At 32.3% G+C, this 19,979-nt stretch overlaps 1 protein-coding gene across 4 annotated transcripts in view; it reads right to left on the bottom strand.

Annotated features, from left to right (window-relative positions):
- Positions 1-2,462: 2,462 nt before the first annotated feature.
- Positions 2,463-19,979, bottom strand: part of LOC118198429 (putative protein-lysine deacylase ABHD14B) — a 59,683-nt gene continuing 42,166 nt past the window's right edge. For all 4 annotated transcript variants that reach the window (XM_085827579.1, XM_085827581.1, XM_085827580.1 and 1 more), the window contains 2 exons: positions 10,623-10,936; positions 2,463-2,676 (listed from right to left, as the gene is read on the bottom strand). In XM_085827579.1, coding sequence (XP_085683705.1) covers positions 2,485-2,676; positions 10,623-10,936 — 506 coding nt within the window. In that variant the 3' untranslated portion in view covers positions 2,463-2,484. The remainder of the gene's footprint in view (positions 2,677-10,622; positions 10,937-19,979) is intronic.

Genomic DNA, 19,979 nt, shown 5'->3' with positions numbered 1-19,979 from the left:
CGCAAATTAACATGGAAGCCACATGCAGAGGACTTGTCCAACTATGCCACGAAGAGACTCAGTGTCCTTTATGTTAACTGGCGATAAACTCTTAAGAACCGTAATTCAAGAGAAGGCCTTAATTGGGAAAAGATCATTACAGTTCCTGGATGTCTTCTTTCACTCTGGAATGAAGACAATCAAGTTCTGACTAGAAATCTAAAGACCCAAATGGGCTTTCTACAGAGAGTTTTTCAGTTAAAATATTCACTTGGTTTAATGAATGAACCAGAATTACTTGTTCCACTACAAAATCCAATAAATTTGAAATCTTTATGGATTAATCTTGACCTGGGTCAAAACGTAACCAAATATAATATGGATCCCTCTATTTTGAGAGCCCTCGCTTACGAAGTATTAAACATTTTTTACCCTGAGTCAGAGTGGCTTCGGATCTTTACTGATGGATCCCTCCTGTCTGATGGCCATAATGCAAGTGCCGGAGTTTTCTCAAATTTTCTCTTTCTACACCCCTGTGGGCCGAGGTTCTGTATTTGAGGACAAAATTGCTGCTATTCGCACAGCTCTGTACCAGCTACCGTGCCACTTGGGAAAATTAGCAAGAGCTGTTATACCCAGCGATTCCTGAGCTGCTCTATTGGCTATCGTTTTAGATAAAAATCCCATATCACAGGACATATTGGACTGTCGACATTATCTACAAAACTTGGCTTCACTTGAGAAAACTATAGTACTTCAGTGGGTTCCTGCTCACTCTGGGATTCCAGGTAACGAGAAAGCCGACTTCTTGGCAAAAAAAAGGGGGTTTAATCATGCAGAATATTTTTTGTCCTTTGCCTTTCTATACTGTTAGGGATCTTATTAAAAGATATTTCAAAGTACGTTCTCAAGAAGATCTCTATCACCGTGTTTCTTATCAGTCTTGGAAGAATGCTATCCCGAATTTGTGCAATGGCCCAAGGCGTAGAGCAGTCGCTGAATTCCGCCTTGCCACCGGACATGACTGCCTACAATATCATCTTCATAGATTCAAAATTGTTCCTTCTATGATATGCACTCTGTGCAGCTCTGGAGAGGTGATGGATGGCGCACATCTACCCCACTGTTCTACTCTACGCAAGACTTTTCTCGCCGAGCGTTACTGGGAGGCAAGAGATATATTAGATTAATGGACTCTGTTACAGCTGTTTTTTCCCCTCCCTCCCATTGTGTTGCTGTATTCTATGTTCTTTGTTCTTGATTTTTGCTGTAACTGTTCATAATCTGCCATTGGAAATAATAAAAAAAGGGCAAGGTGGTAAAAGTTATAAATCTGTTCAATATTTGGAATACAGAATTTAAATGTAATTCAATATAAAGGTTTTAGCTATTACACTTTTCTATCATAACTTTTAGTGTGAATGTTTTATGTTAAATACATGCCAAAATTTATGTTAAATATATGCCAAAAAATGCAAAAAATATATACCAAAAAGCACGTTTGAAATAAAAGTGTTTCTATTTATATTTTGTCAACACTTCCCATCTTACTCTTAAAAATATTATTGTGCATTATAATTATATACAATATTCTTATGATTATATGAAAAGAATACTGAATTGTTTTATTTATAAGGCTGCTTCAGCATCCTAAAAATTTTTGTCCACTGAATAAACTAAACAAAAAGAAAAAATTTCTATAGTATAAAGAAAACACTTTTCTGCAAGTCTGACTGGGTAAAAACGTATGCAAATAACTATTTCCACTAATTCATTCAGTAAACTAAATTCTTCAAATGGTGATCTAGTAGCCAAAATCATATTTTTTAAATCAAAGCAAAATACAACATATGACTGCCGCTTGTTTTTAGGGGAAATTCTATACAATAAGCTCTAAAGAAAAATGCTTTAAAGAAAAATGACTGCAAAGAGTTTTTCCTAAAGTAAGCTAAGAAATTATTTTATACAATTGGAGACAGCATATTAGTATATGAACTAATAAGTAATGATTTTGATGTTCATATTCTCTTTACTTAGATAAATAGTTTTTCTTTAGCTTGAAAGTACTTCTTTTTTTTCCCCCCTACTTAGACAGTTAAAAAAAAAAAAAAACTTTAGAGGGACACTCTTTTCCTTAACTGAGTAAGTATCATGACAGTACATGTTTCAGATTATAACTGTACAATATACTTTCAAATGTAGGTATCCCTAACATGCTTAACATTATCAAATTAATAAAAACAATATACTTTCAAAGATATGTTTGTTCAAGTATCATATATGTAAATTCTGTGCAGGATTATTTGTATCTTTTTTAATCAATACATTTTCCAAACATGTCCTATTTAACTGAAATATTCAAAATTAGATTTTTTTAACAATTTACTAAAAAGGTTTTTAATTGAAGAATGATTCAAAATCCCTTACATAATTCTTAAATTTCATTTCTTGCATTAATTTAACAAAAACATTTAAACCAAAAATTATAAATATTTTTGTTTTTATTCACATACATAAATAGGTATCATTTAGTATATCAAGAAAATTATATAACAACTTATGCCACAAAGCTGGATTACTCAGATATGCAGCATGTTTGCCCTCTGGAATTTCTGCTCCTTGACCATTAGGCAAAAGACACAATTTAGCTGAATTCTCTCCCCTGTCCCTTTCTCCAAATACTAATAATGTTGGCACCTGTGGTAAAATAAATAAAACAAACTTTAAAAGCAGGTTATATATTAGAGCTGTTGATAAATATTATAATCGAACATAAAATTAATAATTTTGACACAAATTATTATATAAAAGCATTACTATGAATATTTAAAATTTAAATTAATAATTTTTTAAATTATTTTACAGTTTTACTTAATAATGGCATCAGTTAATTAATATGTACATTCTCTAATTTTTGAATGGCATCATTGCTCTTCTTTAAAATAATCCATTTTCAGCCATTAAGTTTTTTTTTTTACTCTCTTATACATTAATTGTATTAGAAACTGTGCTAATATAATAACTTTATATATTTTTCTTTCTCTAAGTTATTGTTTCATTTTGAAAATTTTACACTTTAAACTGACCTGTTTCATTTACTTATTATTTATACACAATTTTTCTCCCATACCTTTCTTCTGATGCAGGAAAAAAACCCCTGCTACTTTTCAAAAGTGTTATTTAAATTCAAGTTTTCTTAAATGAAAATAAATACAATAAGAAAACTGCTAAGAGACTAAATATCTGTCAAATATCTATGAGCTATGTTAATAAAACTCTGTTTGTGAGTGTGGGTTTTATTGAAATCAAAAAGGGAAATTTAGCATCACCAATATAAAGAATTTGGCAAAAATATAGGAAGGTAACTGACATGTTAAAACAAACATTAGCTTCTATACGTATATATAGAAGCATATAGAAGCAGTATATACACACACATGCACATACATAAAGAGATACAGAGATCAGAAATTGTATAATTAATAAATTCCATGTATTTTATCTCTTTCTTATACATACTATGTCCACTAAAATCCTTACCTTCGGCTTTATTTTCACAACTGCTGGTCATAGATATATACTTCCAGTATAAAAAATTTTTAAATAATGCAAAGATTCATCTTTTCACAGTCTTAAATTTAAAAAAAAATGTATAAAATTTGAAATCTAATTTTTTACTTCCTCTAGTTCCTAAGCTCATATTTAGGAAAATTTTACGCTCATTATAGAAATACAAAGAGTTTGATTCCCATATAACAACTGACTGAGATATTTTATTTCAAAATTTATGATATTTGACATCATTTTGAATTTGCATTGAGAGGTCGATTAATAGAATAATTCGACATTCATTTTTTCCCCTTTAAATGGCATCCAATAAAGTAATTTAAAAGTCTCCAAAGTCTTAAAATACATTATTAATATTCTCATGAAGTTTTATTACCTTAGAATCATATTCTAGTAATCGTAATAAAACTATTAATGTACATTTTTATTTTTAAGTAATACGGCTACATGCCAATATTGACATCTGCTGACGTCTTCTAGAACAAATTCTGTGAATAATAACTCTATTTTGAAAAACCTTTATTCTGATCAATATTTTTCAGAATAATCTACATAGAAATGCCTATCACATAGTCTCTTAACATCAGAAAACTTTCTTGAAACAATATTTTAGTTTTAGTTACATAAATGCAAATATTTCCCTCTTCAATTTGTGTATGGCCCATGAATATGATTCTCAGTTTTATTATCAAATACCTCAGTCAGTTTTGTCATACGGCAGTCAAACATTTTGTGTTTTACTTTTTATAATGAACATTAAACTTCCCTTGTTCCCCAGAGAGTATAGTAGTTAGGTAAGCTGACTGCGATACTGAGGGGCTCGGGTTCGAATCCTGGAGAGGCATGGTTGTAATTGTCTGTCCCTTCATAGAAGGCAATGATGGCTACCTGTCAGGTGTCTCCACAATAAAATGGCCTACACTTCTGGCCTTAAGAGTGGCCGATGTTGAATAGGCAAGTGATATAAAAAAAATAAAACTTCCCTGAATATAGGGATTGAAGGTTAGATTTCACAATTTTTATAGCACTAATTTGCCAACATGAATCTTTGCTTCATTGAAAACATTTTTATAACTGGAAATATATGTCTGCAACCAACGATCAAGAAAATAAAAGCCAGATAAGGATTTTTATGGACATGATATATGTATATGTGTATATACATTGTTGCAAGCTACAGGTTCATGGAGGTCTCGGTAAATAATCACTCCAGATCAGCAAGAAGAAACTGACAATTCATTGTAACTAATAATAAAACATAACAAAATAAATAGCTGTAAATAATTCAAGAAAAACACAGATAATATGCAAATCCTCTTAAACAGAAAATAAAATGTTATAAATTCCCAATGTCACTCACAGAGTAAACTCTAAAGTGCAATTCAGCTAATTTTTTTTTTTTTTTTTTTTTTTTTTTTTTTTTTTAACCACACTCTCTTGAATGTGAACAACTGACTCCAGCTCCCTTTCTGACCTGCATTTATATGGTGTTGCATGGGCTTTTGGAAGCCAAACAACATAATGCTGTTTCTAAGGCTCCTAATGCCTTTCCTGCAGCTTCCAGAAAGTTGCCAAGCTGATGAAAAATTGCTAAATGTTGCAAACTCATAAAAATTATCACCAAAACTTGTTAGGAGCATTTTTATCCATATTCCAGATATAAGTGAGCTATTTTAATAACTTAAATGCTGCTGCATTTATAATCGAAAGACCTGCAAGAAACTAATGCCAGTTGGATATGAGAGATATGACACACTCTCCATAGCTTATTTAAATTCTCATCATTTGGTCTACTAATAAATAAATTTAAGACATAGAAACAATAATTTAAAACTAAATCTTCCGTTAATTATTCAAAAAAAAACTGTGTTATGCACTGCTAATTATTCAGAAAGCCTATTTATAAACCTACTCTCATTCATATAACCAGGTAAATGAGATAAAGAAAATGCATGCACAAATCATTAATATAATTAACAGTGCTTATACAGAGACTGCAGTGTGAGCTCATATAATTGATTCTTTAAAAATCATTTTCCTGAGTTTGCAAATAATTGAATTAATTACAAATATTCATACACTACAACTATGCTCTATATGATAGAGAGATTAATCTTTTTAAAATGGGACACATGGAAAATCATCTATGCCCTCACCGAGATTTGATGCCTGTGTCTTTTAATTACTAGATGAATATAGTAACCACTTAATAAAAGTACATGCAGGAGAATGCAATAATTCCTTGTAATGTATTACAGAATGAATGGGTCGAAAATAACATTTCATAAGTCATTTGATGGATTTTAGATGATACAGTACAATTACTTAATGGAACTGAAATATTTTTTTTTTTTTTCTAATCAGCCACTTATTAATGGAAATGGGAAATCTAGAAAATACCTAAAATTATTAAAAATTAATGCAATGGATTTGTAAAACCAAATTATTGCTGGGCATTTGTATCAAACCAAAAAAGGGAGGGTTAACTTCAGTGTACACTAAAAATGTCCCATTAATATGTAATAATTTTAAGCATTTGCTATATGTTCTTTCCCTTTTCTATTTTGTTGCAGCACCTGATGTAACTCATCAAAATTAAAAAGTGATAATTATTTATAAAAATCCTATCATAAATAGTGAAGTTTTTAAGCTTTAAAAAAGCACATATCTTGGGTAAATAAACACTGTTCAGTAAAAGATAGGAAAAAATAAATACCACAACACAATGTCAAGATAATTTATATACAAACATTTTTCAACCTAGTTTTTTATGCAAGTTATGCATCATTATATTAAATACACTGCTCAGTATTTTGCATTAAATACAGATTTCTTTTGTTAAAAGATATTTTAAGAATGTTACAATTATTTTATCTTAAGTATGTTGCTTTTATTTTTATCAATTTACGATACTCCTTTCTCATCTTTAAAGATATATACCATTATCACACATGTTCTTAGCATTGATTACAAATTCTAAATAAAATATTCTTTTCATAGATGCATGACAAAATTTTTGATTAGAAAAATAGCAAATATAAATTTCCAACTGAAAAATTAATTTACATCATAGCATAAAATGATAACTCATAGAGTATCCTGAAAATATTTGCCAGTTCCAATGTGAAGATTCAATTATTTCAATGCCTAATTCAAAATGACAAAAGTTTTCATTTATTATCACGACACTCACAAAAACTACATACTTTTTTTATAGTCAACAAAATTTCAAACCTCACAAACAATCATATCTTAAAAATTAAGATTTAACATTTTGATAATGAAATGTTGTTGTTATACTCCTCATAAAAATATAAATAATCCTAATCTTATTCTTCTTCCTTATATCTCATGATAACCAAGCTACATCATCAATAGCATTACATATTTTAACAGTTAGGAAGCTCATTATGAGAACTAAGATAAATGATAAGCATCTCACAAAATTCAATTACAGTAAAGCATTGTTTAGACATAATTATTTCTTATAAATATACTTAAAGGAACAAAAACTAAATGATTTTGTACCAAAATACATACCATACAGCTTACAAAATATTTTTGTTCTGCATAGTGCTGCAAATGATCTAATTACCAAATGGATATACAGTCAAAAGTCGTTAATCCAGACAACCATAATCCGGAATGATCTATAATCCGGACCTCAAAGCTACAAACTATCTGCGCATGCGTCAACGCATAATGCGTTAACGCATGTGCATACGCGTGTGCGCATGCGCATAATACATTTACGCATGTGTGTTTAATGTATAACGAAAGGTATAAGCTAAGCTAAAATTATCTAATTATCTATTTCAGTTAATGTTGCAGATTGCGTTGTTCCTTAATCTTCGAGATGGATCCGACTTATTATTTTTTGCAGACTGTTAGAGCAATTTTATAAAAGTAAACTTGAACTTTCGATTATGTGAAATAGAATTTCCGATGCTGGAGCTGCCAAAGAATCTGCAAAGCAAAAGCATGTTTCGATGTCCATTAAACAAAAAGTGGAACTGCTGCAAAAAATGGATAAAGGCATGAAGAAAGTGACAGAGAGGTGATTTTTTTCTCTAACCATTCCGAAATCTGTTTATCAATTTCACGCTGTTCTGCAGAAGGGGGGGGGGAACGATGCGACGTACAATGAACTGGAAGTTGATCTGTCAGCACTATCCTTATCTTCAGGGCAGATGTTTTTATTTTATTCGGCTTATAATTCCTTACTAAATGTAGTATTTCAACTCAATGTACTCCGTCTTTGATATGATTTAAATCAAATTCCTCGTCATTATAAATATCACGAATACATATCAAATAGTTTTCTGGTTGCAATTTTCTAATTTCGACTATGCATAATGTATGCTTTACGCATGCGCGCATTGAAAGAAATGTTTAATAAAGTAAACAAATAAATATTAAGTTTTTTTGTTTTTTTGTAAATTTTGGTACCCTTTAGATCATAATTGTTCTTTATTTCATAAATTAAGGTTTCATATTTTTAATTTTATAATTTCTGCAAGCCATCTTACCAGATTTAAACTGATGATCTATAATCCGGAAAAACCAACAATCTGGAATCGACGAGTCCGGATTAAAGACTTTTGACTGTAGTATAAACTATATACATAAAACTATATATATTATGTATTAAACTATGTGTTTTAAGCTAGATATTTTATTAAAAAAACAAAATAATGATTTAAGTTAAGAAGAAATGCATTTATTGCTTTTAAACTGCTCAGTCGATTCAGCAATCTGAAAGATAAATTAAATACTTTATATCACTGTATAACAGCAATGCTCTGGAAGCAGATTGTTTGCCAAGTCATGTATATTATATATTAAAGATCTTACATATAAGAATGGCAATACTTGCTAAGCCATAAATATAATAAATTACATGTTAGCATAGTATATATTGTAAGGTAATGGTCTGAAAAGTTTGAAAAGTCTTTGGTAAAACATTTTCCATTATAAATAAAATTAAAAAGGAGGCATTATTTCATCTATAGTGAAGAGATAAGAAATACGTGTAAATGTAACAAAAAACTATACTTGATTCCCGTATTTTCACTTATCACCCCTTCTATTTTTTTTTTCCATCTAAAAAAAGGTGTGTTATTTAAAATTATAATAATTTCAGATGTGTAAAACTTTGACAGTTTATTTCATATCTTAAGTAAATTGAAAAAAAAAACTGATCATATTCATATACAGGGTGATTATAATTAAAGTTTAAGTTTCAAACCGCTATAAAAAAAGAACCACTCATGAAAATGACGTCAAATTTGAAAGGAATGTTATTGAAGAAGGCGGAAAGCGTATGGCAGAAGAAAAAATTTAGTTTCAAAAGTTAGCAACAGATGGCGCTGCAAGCGAAAGAAGACGTAAATTAAAATGTTAGTTAAATTTCAGTGTTATAAAGCCACCAGGTACCAGGCTGTTCCTCATTTCGCGTCTCAGACGTTCGCCATGGGTGTTTCACTGCAGGACCGCGCTCTGCTGGTAAAGCTGTATTACAAGAATGATGATTGTCAAGAGTAGCTCTGCAAAAATTCAGGACACTGAACGGTATAAAAGAAGGCGTTGGTCCAATGAGTGTCGTAGGTCTAAAGAAAATGATGCAAAAATTCGAAACGACAAGTTCGTTTGATGTGCAATCTGGTAGAGGGAGAAAACGAGTGCATTCGACGGTAGTTGAAGAAGTGGCCACAGCATTACAGGAGGGGTCGGCCGGTGGTGTGCAACCGTGCAGTGCACGAGGAATTGTCCGAACATTGGACAGGCCTATGAGCACAGTGCTGAAAATTGTACGAAACATCCTGCAATGCTATCTGTACAAAAATGGCCATGTGCAGGAGTTGCTTCCGTCTGACCTGACAGCTAGGGAGACGTTTGCATTAGAATTCCTGGCTCGCATGGAAGTGGATAATGAATGGCCGTGGAAAATTTTGTGGACAGATGAAGCCCATTTCCATCTGACAGGATACGTGAATACCCAGAATTGTCGAATATGGGCAACAGAAAATCCACTGGCAACGCACCCCGTACCACTTCATCCTGAAAAGGTAACGGTATGGTGTGGCTTTACGGCATCATTCATCCTACAACCATATTTTTTCGAGCAAACGAGTGCTTCCGGTCCTGTTCCCGTAACCGTCACTGGTCAGAGGTATGCGTCTCTTTTGTGCAACCACGTGATTCCAGTTCTGCAACAGCATGGATGTGTGGATGAAATCATTTTTATGCAAGATGGCGCTCCTCCGCACATTGCACATCCCGTGAAACAGCTGCTGAGGCGTCATTTCGGAAATGCTCGAATTATCAGCCGTCATTTCCCTACATCCTGGCCGTCCCGATCGCCTGATCTTACTCCGTGTGATTTCTGGCTGTGGGAGTATCTGAAGGATGTTGTGTTCCGTGCTCCAGTTGCAAATTTAGCGGAATTAAAGGCACGCATTTCGCAACACATTCTGAACATCACCCCGGAGACACTGCGATCCGTTGGGGAACATGCTGTTTGTCACTTTCAACTTGTTGCATACAACGGTGGACAGCATATTGAACATGTTTTGCGACAGTTCCGAACTTCTTTGATGAATGGTTCTTATGCGGTATGTCGCCGCAAAACTCTTGAAACCGATTTGTCCCTTTCGATGTGATATGTACAGTCATGCAAATAAAATTATTCAACAATTATAATTTGTCAATGCGTTTTAATGTGTAACTTCCACCTTAGCCATTGTTTTACGAATCATTTCTCGTTTCTCGTCGTGATTCTGCCGCTTACAGCGCCATCTGTTGCTAACTTTTGAAACTAAATTTTTTCTTCTGCCATACGCTTTCCGCCTTTTTCAATAACATTTATTTCAAATTTCACATCATTTTCATCAGTGGTTCTTTTTTTATAGCGTTTTGAAACTTAAACTTTAATTATAATCACCCTGTATATTCATACTAGCAGTATATAATATCAACTTAACTTCTGAAAAGTGTCCCCACTTCTTTTGCATTATCTTACTAAAACTAATAAAGAAATTCAATAGCATTCCATAAAATGTATAATTTAGACATACCTTCAGGCAATTAAGATTCAGATCATCTGATTTCAAATAATGCATTATTCTTCCACAATCTTCATTGAAAGCTCTTCTTAGAGTTCTATAATTTTCATCTTCGCAAACATTTTCATTTAAAATTCTTGTACCAATAGGAGAAACTGGAATGAAACCTGTCAGTTTTTCTGGATACTGAATAAGGTATCTTAACGATAATGAACCACTCATACTTGGACTAACAATTACCACATTTTCTAACTGTAACATTGAAATGACTTTGTCCAAAAAGCCTGTTCTGTCAAGATTACTTATAGCTTCAGTTTGTCCAAAACCTGCACATAAAGACATCATGATTGTTAAATAATAAAAACTGACAACATTTATAAACTTAAGTATGCATTTTTATTACACTCTTACCAAAATATAGAAATGCACAAGATAAATAAAGATTTGTCTGTATTATTATTTTTCTTTCTTTCTTTTATGTTGCTGCTGCTTATGTCTGAATGTTGGCATACCCTGTTCATCTATTCTGATAAGCTCAAGGGAGAGTACCCATTAAAGTTTATGTTTAACTTACAGCACGTATGCCTCTTTGGTGGGCAACCAAGTTTCACACTATGTATTACTCCTCTCTATACCAAAAATTGAAATTCAGCATTTTAAGTGAAAGATAATATGCTGAAGTTTTTTAAGCATTTATATTGCCAAAGAATTTAACAGCAGAGTGTATATAATTTTATATTACAAAAATATTTTTATGGTTGAAATGTAATTTTTCTAACTTTATAAAATCAATATAAATATTTATTGCTGAATTTTAGTCATACAAAGTTATGCAAAGCACAAAATTTTGAAATTAAGAAGTTTTATTTTAAAAGCACACAATTTTTGCCTAATTTAAAAATTTATAAAGAAATTTTAATAGGCAACTGAAATGGTACTGTGCACATCACTTTCTAAGTTAAAATTCTACCCTTAATATGAGTGTCATAAATAAGTCTCTAACATCCATTCATCAAATGATGCAAACTCCAATACATTAAAGGGGCACTTTTGCAGTTAACTTGTAATTTTCCCCCATCATGAATCCTACTTCATGCTTACCAAAAATTCTTTTTTTTCTCGTAAACAGTCTGATAAAAGTGGGTGTATATATTTTTTTCTCTTAGTGTACTCTTATTTGTACTGACTTTTGCATGAATGGCTCAAAAACAATTTGAAAGCGGGATTATTTGTCACATAAACTGGAATTTCTAATCAGACTAATGCCATAATAAGATCTGCACTGAACTAAGAGACGAGTTCTTTTTTTCAAGCTTCTGAAATAAAGGCACATACTGAAGTATTTACTTAAATAGTTCGCCATTGTGGAAAACGCAAACATTTCGTACCATTTTTCTCCTCTAAAGATTTTTTTTTTTTTTTGTCCACAACTGGTCTCAGAATATTGGTTTCCCCTTTTCACCAGCTGTGAATACCTATTTAGAAGTTCTATTCAAATGAACTTGACTGTGTACTTGCCGCACTCAGAGACGCTGAATAATGGCTCCCTAACGATGACCATAAAACATTTGGTGTATTGCTTAGATCAGATATATTCTGCTTTAACCTCACTTCTTGTACCTAACCCATAATCTATTACAATGTAAATGCAAGTAAAAGCTTTGTTCGTTGAAGCAAAAATAAATGCATTAGCTAATATTGCCTATTTGAAATATCCTTAATTTTGTTTTATTTTCTTGATGCAGTGTAACAAAAATAATAATTGAATTATTCCCCATATATTTTTATATATTTAATTAAAAATTCATTTTCTTTGTGTGAAAAAAAAATCTGTCTTTAGCTTAGATATTTAAGGTTCTTAATTAAAATTACAACTATTTAATTTAGAGTTTTTTTTTTTTTTTTTTTTAAGCTTACTGTACTTTTCTTAAAGAAAGTTTTAATTATGTGATGTATCAATTTCAAAGGGTAAGAAGGTAGTAACCATTGGTAATTGTTCTTGCTGAATAGATTACTACAGAAATGACAATTTGTTTACTAAATTGGACTGAAAATTGGACATTATTCATAATAAAATTTAAAAACAACTTTTTTACCATTTTTAATTTTTAAAATTTTAGTTGCCTCAACTATCTTTATAATTCCATTAATATTTCCTTTCTCTTATTCTAGCCTTATAAAAGTAAATGGCTTCAAGAATTATATCTTCCAAGACTACTCATAAAATCTTCCTTAAAATTAGATAAGTTGAACTTAAATACTTATCTAAATTTATTTCTTAAGGTTTTGGTATATGTAGGTTAAAAATATGAAGCACTCGCATTATAGCTTGTAAATTTTAAATTATGTAATTATATATAAAATCGAGTTTTCCACTTTGTATTTAGAATTTAAATACACTGAATATTTGAATACTAAATTTTAACTGTTAGCATAAGTCTGTAAGTGTTAAATAAATAATGGAAACAACGCATAACAAAATATAAATTATAAAATACTAGAACTTTATTCTTATTTACATATTTCTATGCAATTTTATAATGAAGGTACATCTAGTTCTACTTAAAGAAATAAAAATTGCATTTAAAAATAATTTTTTTAAAGTAAAGATATATTAAGAGGTTTGTTTATGAAATGTGATTGCTAATTATTTTTAAGATTTCTACAATGCAAATGAAAATTTTATAAAATTTTGTATCTTTTTTTTTTTTTTTTTTAAATGAAGATATACTGGCTATTTCTACCACTTCTTAATTCTTTACTCTAGCAGTATCTATCTCCTGTAAAAAATGAAGACATCTATTCTCAAACCAAAAAGGTACATATTGTCGAAAATGTTTTGCACAAAATATAATTATACATATAGGAAGAAAATAAAAGAAATAATAAAGCAATCCAATTTTATATTACTGTTTTTTTTTTTTTTTTATTATTCTGAGACGTTTAATGCTGTAGCTATCTCAATTAATGAGATTTTTAAAAATATTAAAGTATCGATTGAAAAGTAAAATATTAATTATTTATTAAAGTTTTGAAAAATTAATTTCAAAAATTTGAGTTCAACAGTGTCATTCATAATTGGCACAACATGATCATAATGAAATTTAAACCAAATAATATTTCCATCTGAGCAGGTAGGGTGATAAAATAAAATGCATGTATTAGGTAAAACATTTCAATTCAATTCATAGTTCAAAGAATAATATACAGATTATATCCTCAAGTAGTCATTAGGAATTGAAAAAAAATATTTAAAACCCTCAAACCTCTTTGTTCATTAAGAGCGTTTAATACCCCTTTCTCATGTCGATTTTTAATAACAGATGGCGCTACGAACGTTGAGCGATAAAGACTCAAATCTGTAAGATTACCTACAGCCTGGTTACTATGGCAACGACGCTTCCTTCCTCTGTACTTGTTTGGCGGGAAAGTGAGTAAGCCATAAAACACATCCCCTCAGTTGAACAAAAGACCTGCTGTCATTTCTTCCGTGTGTGACTCAGACTGCAGGGTATGTTTTGAACAGGAATAGAACTTTTTCACCTTTGTGTTGAATGAAAGATATCTGTGAGATACGTGCAGCAGTCGCTATTTCTTTTCGCAAAATTTGTTCATCACGCTTTTCAATGTTGCGTAATGTTTCATAATTTGCCGTTATTTTGCGGAAGAAAACAAATTTCATCGCGACATAAAAATTATATATAAATGATTTTATACTTGATGATATGTGTATACATATATAGCACGCACATAATATTCCATTTACTCATCCATCCATAATATTTCATAAATTACCATCCATAATATTCCATAAATATGTGTTAGCACTTTCCAGAGCTTTATATATATTTTTTACTTGTATTATAAAATCGTATAACACTCCTAACTATTATTTTTTTACTTCAAAAGTGGATAAATCATTATCAAATTTTTCTAGTACACGGAGAAATGGTCTATGTATCCACACACATAAACGTAGTAAAAGATACTATTGTTGATTGAATATCTTTTGGCAGCAATATCAAGATGCAACGAAAATTCGAAATCAATTAATAACATGCATTTTATTACAAAAACACTAGCAGGACGTATTATTTGCACAAAAAACTTAGTGTGGAAATAATTTGCGGCACATTATCTGAGATCCGCTTTGAATGAATACATAAAGTGTTATAATGAACAATCAGTTTTAATATTTCACTTGATACTGAAATGCATAAAATCAAATTGCGTTTCTATGTTTCAGGTTTATAAAATACAGCTGATAATTGAAGGGGTATCAGGTTTATAAAGTACAAGCTGATAATACATGATAAGGGAGAAGAAATTCCTAAATTACAAAATTGAATATTATATTTTAATAAAGTAAAATGATACATATTATAGATACATCCTAAAAAACGATAATATATATATATATATATTGTATATCGTTGTATACCGTATATATATATTATGTATTTATATGTATATCTACTCTTTTCCGGATGTAACTGTAATTACGTACTGTGCTGGTTTATCATCTTCCTGTAGCGATGCATTTGGATTTGCTGTGTATGAATCTGTTTCATTGAACAGGAACAAATAGGAAACAGAATATTGAAAATTGAATTTTTTTAAAGCATTAGTAATTTATATATATTAGATTGACTAAAAAGAGTATATTCATGCATAACGTATAAATATGCGAAGTGAATACTTTTTGGCAATCACCTTTCTAGGATGATCATTTTTAAAAATAACCAGTACTGTTGATAAAATAAACACCGGTACGATCTATCTGCCTAAGGGAAAGGATGCCTTCGTGGAAGACTTTCTAAAGGAAATTGGCTCCTAGACACGTTACACAGGGTAAAACCACGAAAGCGCAACCAGTCCCTTCGCGGGATTCGAAACTCGGACCGAAATACTGGTGTTCAGCTACTTTACCGCTTCGTGCCTCATTTCAGAGCGGATTCGCTATATATGAAACAGAGTAATGTGCTGTTACCGTATTTAGCAGCCTGCCTTTTTCCTTGACCTACCATAAAAAAATAAAATAGCAAAATTATAACAGCGTCTCTAAAAAGATGCTTTGCTATATTCTCATTAAATCTTTATCATTCTGCGCTACTAAAAACGAAGTACGATTATTTCAAATTCAAAATTTTATAACATTACTTTACAGAAAGCGATCTCATGTCTTCTAAAAATAAAACCCAACATCTGTTTCTACTCAAGCGCTTACTTTCTAGACAAAGTAATTTCAGTGTAACGTACGTTCAGTTTTATCTAACTTTGAACGGAAAAAAAAAAAAAAAAAAAAAAAAAAAAACTATGTACATAACAGGCAAAGATATTAACAGCACATAAATTTAATCAATTATATTGGATTACCAGAGGAGAAAAAAATAATTCGATGAGATAATTCTCTGAGAATTCATAAACGCTAAATTAAGAATAAATTTTATAAAATGTTTACTAATGAATACATGTATTTGCATAGTAAGTTTCCTTTTTTAAAAAATTTTTCATCTTTATCACGTTTATCGGAGTGTCGTATTTAACTTCACAATTATGCTCCGAAATTTCATTGCTGTAGATTGGATTATTACCAATATATAATTCTACTAGAAACCAGAGCCAGTATTAGAGGTTTTTGCTGCTCACTACAATATCTGTGGCTCTTACTTCTGCCACGCGCCGCCAGTGGCTGAGTGGTTAAGAATATTGATTACTGGAAGTTCGACCTGGTTTCGGTTCGATCCCAGGCGAACCAGCTGGCTGCATGGTTTGTTTTCCTGTTGTGCAACATGAATACGACCCAGTTTCCTTCAGCAATTAGGCTCACCCGCGGCCGAGCGGTTAAATCGCTGAACACTGGTAGTTCCGACCTGGGTTCGAATCAAGGCGAACGGGCTGGCTACATGGGCGTTTTCATAATCTTCCCCGTGTGTAACGTGTATGGGGAGCTTTGCTATAAACTAAACTAAGCCTTCAGAAACTTCCTCCACGAAAGCATCTGCTATCTGCCACCTCGTGGCTTTGCTATATTCAAAGAGCCTAACCCAATTCTAGCACTCAGTTCCTCTCTAAATTCTAGCGGGCGAGCGCTAAAGTCGCCTATTACTGGTAGTTCAACCTCGGCACATTATCTGAGTTCAGCTTTGAATGAAAACAACATAAAGTGTTATAATGAACGATTAGTTTAAAGATTTCACTTGATACTGAAATGCATAAAATCAAATTGCGTTTCTACATATCAGATTTATAAAGTACAGCTGATAATTGTAGGAATATCAGGTTCATAAAGAACAGTTGATAAATACATGAGAAGTGGGAAGGAATTCATAAATTACAGAATTTAATGGTTGTAACGAAAATTTTAAGCACGAACGTTCTTCATAAAGTTATGAAAAAAAAGCAGTCAGTACCTTTAGTGCGGATAGTAATCACTACCAAAAATCTATGCTTTTCTGCCAAATTTTTGGTAGTTTTTCAAAACCTTCGGCTCGGAAACTTGGTGGCCCGAGTCCAAACACAGGTCAACCTCATTTCGGACGTCTTGTGCAGAAGTGAAGATAGGACCAGCAAGATGTAGCTGAAAGTCCGAACGTGCGATGTCGGGGTTATATGGTGGATGTGGTGAAAGATCCCTTTCGAGTCCGTACAGAGGCTAGCCGGTGAATGCAGACACGTATGGTATTATCTTGATGGAACGTTACCTTTCTGCGCCGGAACTCAATTCGACTCTTTTCCTTGATAGCAGCGTCAACATGCACTAGCATCTCGTTGTATCCTTTACTGTCAAGGGTTTTACCTTTTTCCATATACTATTTGTGATTAATACCACGGCAATCCCACCAAATACAAAAGAATGATCTTTTTGTTAGTCAAATTACGCTTTACGATGCTGCCGACGGACTCACGGGCGCAGATCAACTAAATTTTTGGCCTATGTTGTTGAAATAAATTTATTTTTCAACACAAGTGACTATCCAGATCACCAGATCCAAAGCATGATCTTTTCGTTAGTCAAATTACGCTTTGCGACGCTGCCGACAGGCTCACCGGGCGCAAACCAGCTCCCTTTTCGACCTATATTGTTTGTGTAAACTTGTCTAACTTTGAAAGAAAAAAAAAAAAAAAAAACTATGTATATAACACGCAAAGATATTACAGAACATATACCACGTTTATCGGAGTGTCGCATTTGACTTTACAATTAAGCTCCGAAATTTCCTTGCTGTAGATTGGATGATTACCAATATACTTACAATCCTACTAGTAACCAGGGCCACTATTAGGGATTTTTGCTACTCAGTACATTATCTGTGGCTCCTACCACACGCCACCAGTGGCCGAGTGGTTAAAACTACTGAATACTGGAAGTTCGAACTGGTTTGGGTTCGATGCCAGACGAATCAGCTGGTTGCATTGTTTGTTTTCACCGTGTGTAACATGAATACAAGCCAGTTCCCTTCAGCAATTAGGCCCTCCCGCGGTACAGGAATTAAATCGCTGAACACTGGTAGTTTCGACCTGGATTCGAATAAAGGCTAACGGGCCGGCTGCATGGACGTTTTCATAATTTTCTGTATGTGTAACGTGTATGGGTTGTCAATTTCTCTAAGAAAGTTCAACATGAAGGCATCCTACTGTGCTTTGCCATAATAACCTAATCTAAGCCTTCAGAAAATGACTCCACGAAGGCCTGCCATCTTAAGAAGGTAACCCTCGTGGCTTTGCTACATTCAAAGAGCCTAACGCAGTTCTAGCAAGCGAGCCGCCGAACACTGGTAGTTCATCCGGAGTTCAAGCCTCGATAACGAGTTGGATGCATGACCGATTTTGGTGTTTTCCAAATTCACCTGCTTTGGCGTAATCAAACTCTATAATTCTAAACAAACTGACGTTCGGTTCGGCTCTAGCACCACGTTCCAAATTATAACTACAGTTCAACAAATAAATGTCTGGCGTATACATTCGAATAACCTAAGTAAAAAAAAAAAAAGGGGGGGCTTTTTAATTTCTTCCACAACCAAGCATGCATGCATGCACATAAAGCGAATAAAGAAAAACTTATGGAGTGCAATAGGGTTCTAATCCATAACATATTTAGTTAGTGATCGCCATCATTGGGAGCTATAAATATGCTATATTGACGGGAAGGAGAAAATTTTACTTCCTGAGTGAGCTAATTCAGAACTAGTCATTATTTCATCTGTCATCTTAAATTTAGGATGTCAAATTACGTGACTAACAAAAACCTAGTATTTATATGAAGCTTGATAAAAATCAAAGTTTTGAAGACGGTATATGTGATCATGTTCGGTTGATTACCATTATGATCAGCAAATAACAACAGCAATTTACTGATGTCTTTCTTATCTTTATATTCAGATGTAGTTTTCAGGGCAACTAGAGAAAATTTATTAATTACTTTTATTATTTTTGATACTTTATACGTACGAAGATACATACTTGTAGGAAGAGAGATATAAATATCATATTCGAACAAATAAAAACAAATCGTGACTTGAAGACCCTAGAGATACGGCTTCTGATTGCTTTTCAAATTTTTACCATATTAGTAACGATATAATCGAATAATCTTTCAAACATTATTGTTTACCGATTTTAGGTAACAACTAGAAAACATTTTTTCGAACTTATCCTCAAACAAGTTTGCTATTGGTAATGAATACTGCTGTATCATGAATCAGGTACGGCGCTATGCATTTTGCTGACTTTGTACGCAATAAATTCTGTTGTCAAGTGCCCTTCCCACAAAATTCTAAAATTTTATTGCTTGATGCTTCGCTGAATTTTACAATTTTGCTGTACGTAAATTCTGCCGTACCGGCAGTGATCATGATTTCAAATTCCCCCTCCCCGAGATTTACTGTGTTATCTGAAAAACAGCTCACAAGTTGCTAAAAATAGCTATAAAACTGGTTCCACAGCTTTTAGCAACGGCCTCCCGTTGTGCGTTTGGAAACTCAGCTTTTGAAAGAAAAGGAAGGGGAATAATTTCTCTCTGACTACAGTATAGATGAGGTCCGTGACTTTGTTTGAGCTACTGCAGAATGTTCTGAAGTACACTTTTTTCTGTTTCGGCAACATTCATCTTGAGAATTCAACTCTTGTTCATTAGCCCTTAGTAATTGACAGAAATGCTTTTAGAAAGTAGTGGGTTCATTGATACCAACAAAATGGTTGGTATCAATAAACTGGGGATACGTTAGTTTCAGTTGTTGGGTTCAAATGAACCTTTCAAATACTAAAAAAGTCCTTTTGCATAATCGAATCCTTTTGCATAAAGAATTTCATCTGAGAATAATTTTTCTACTTAAAAATGAGTTTTGCAGTACTTTTTAAATACTACTT

Source organism: Stegodyphus dumicola, chromosome 12, assembly GCF_044657685.1.
Source record: "Stegodyphus dumicola isolate Sdum_Otavi_A_Nest chromosome 12, ASM4465768v1".
NCBI lineage: Eukaryota > Metazoa > Arthropoda > Arachnida > Araneae > Eresidae > Stegodyphus > Stegodyphus dumicola.
Note: the sequence above shows the minus strand (reverse complement) of the source record. Positions and strands in the feature narration are given on the sequence as shown.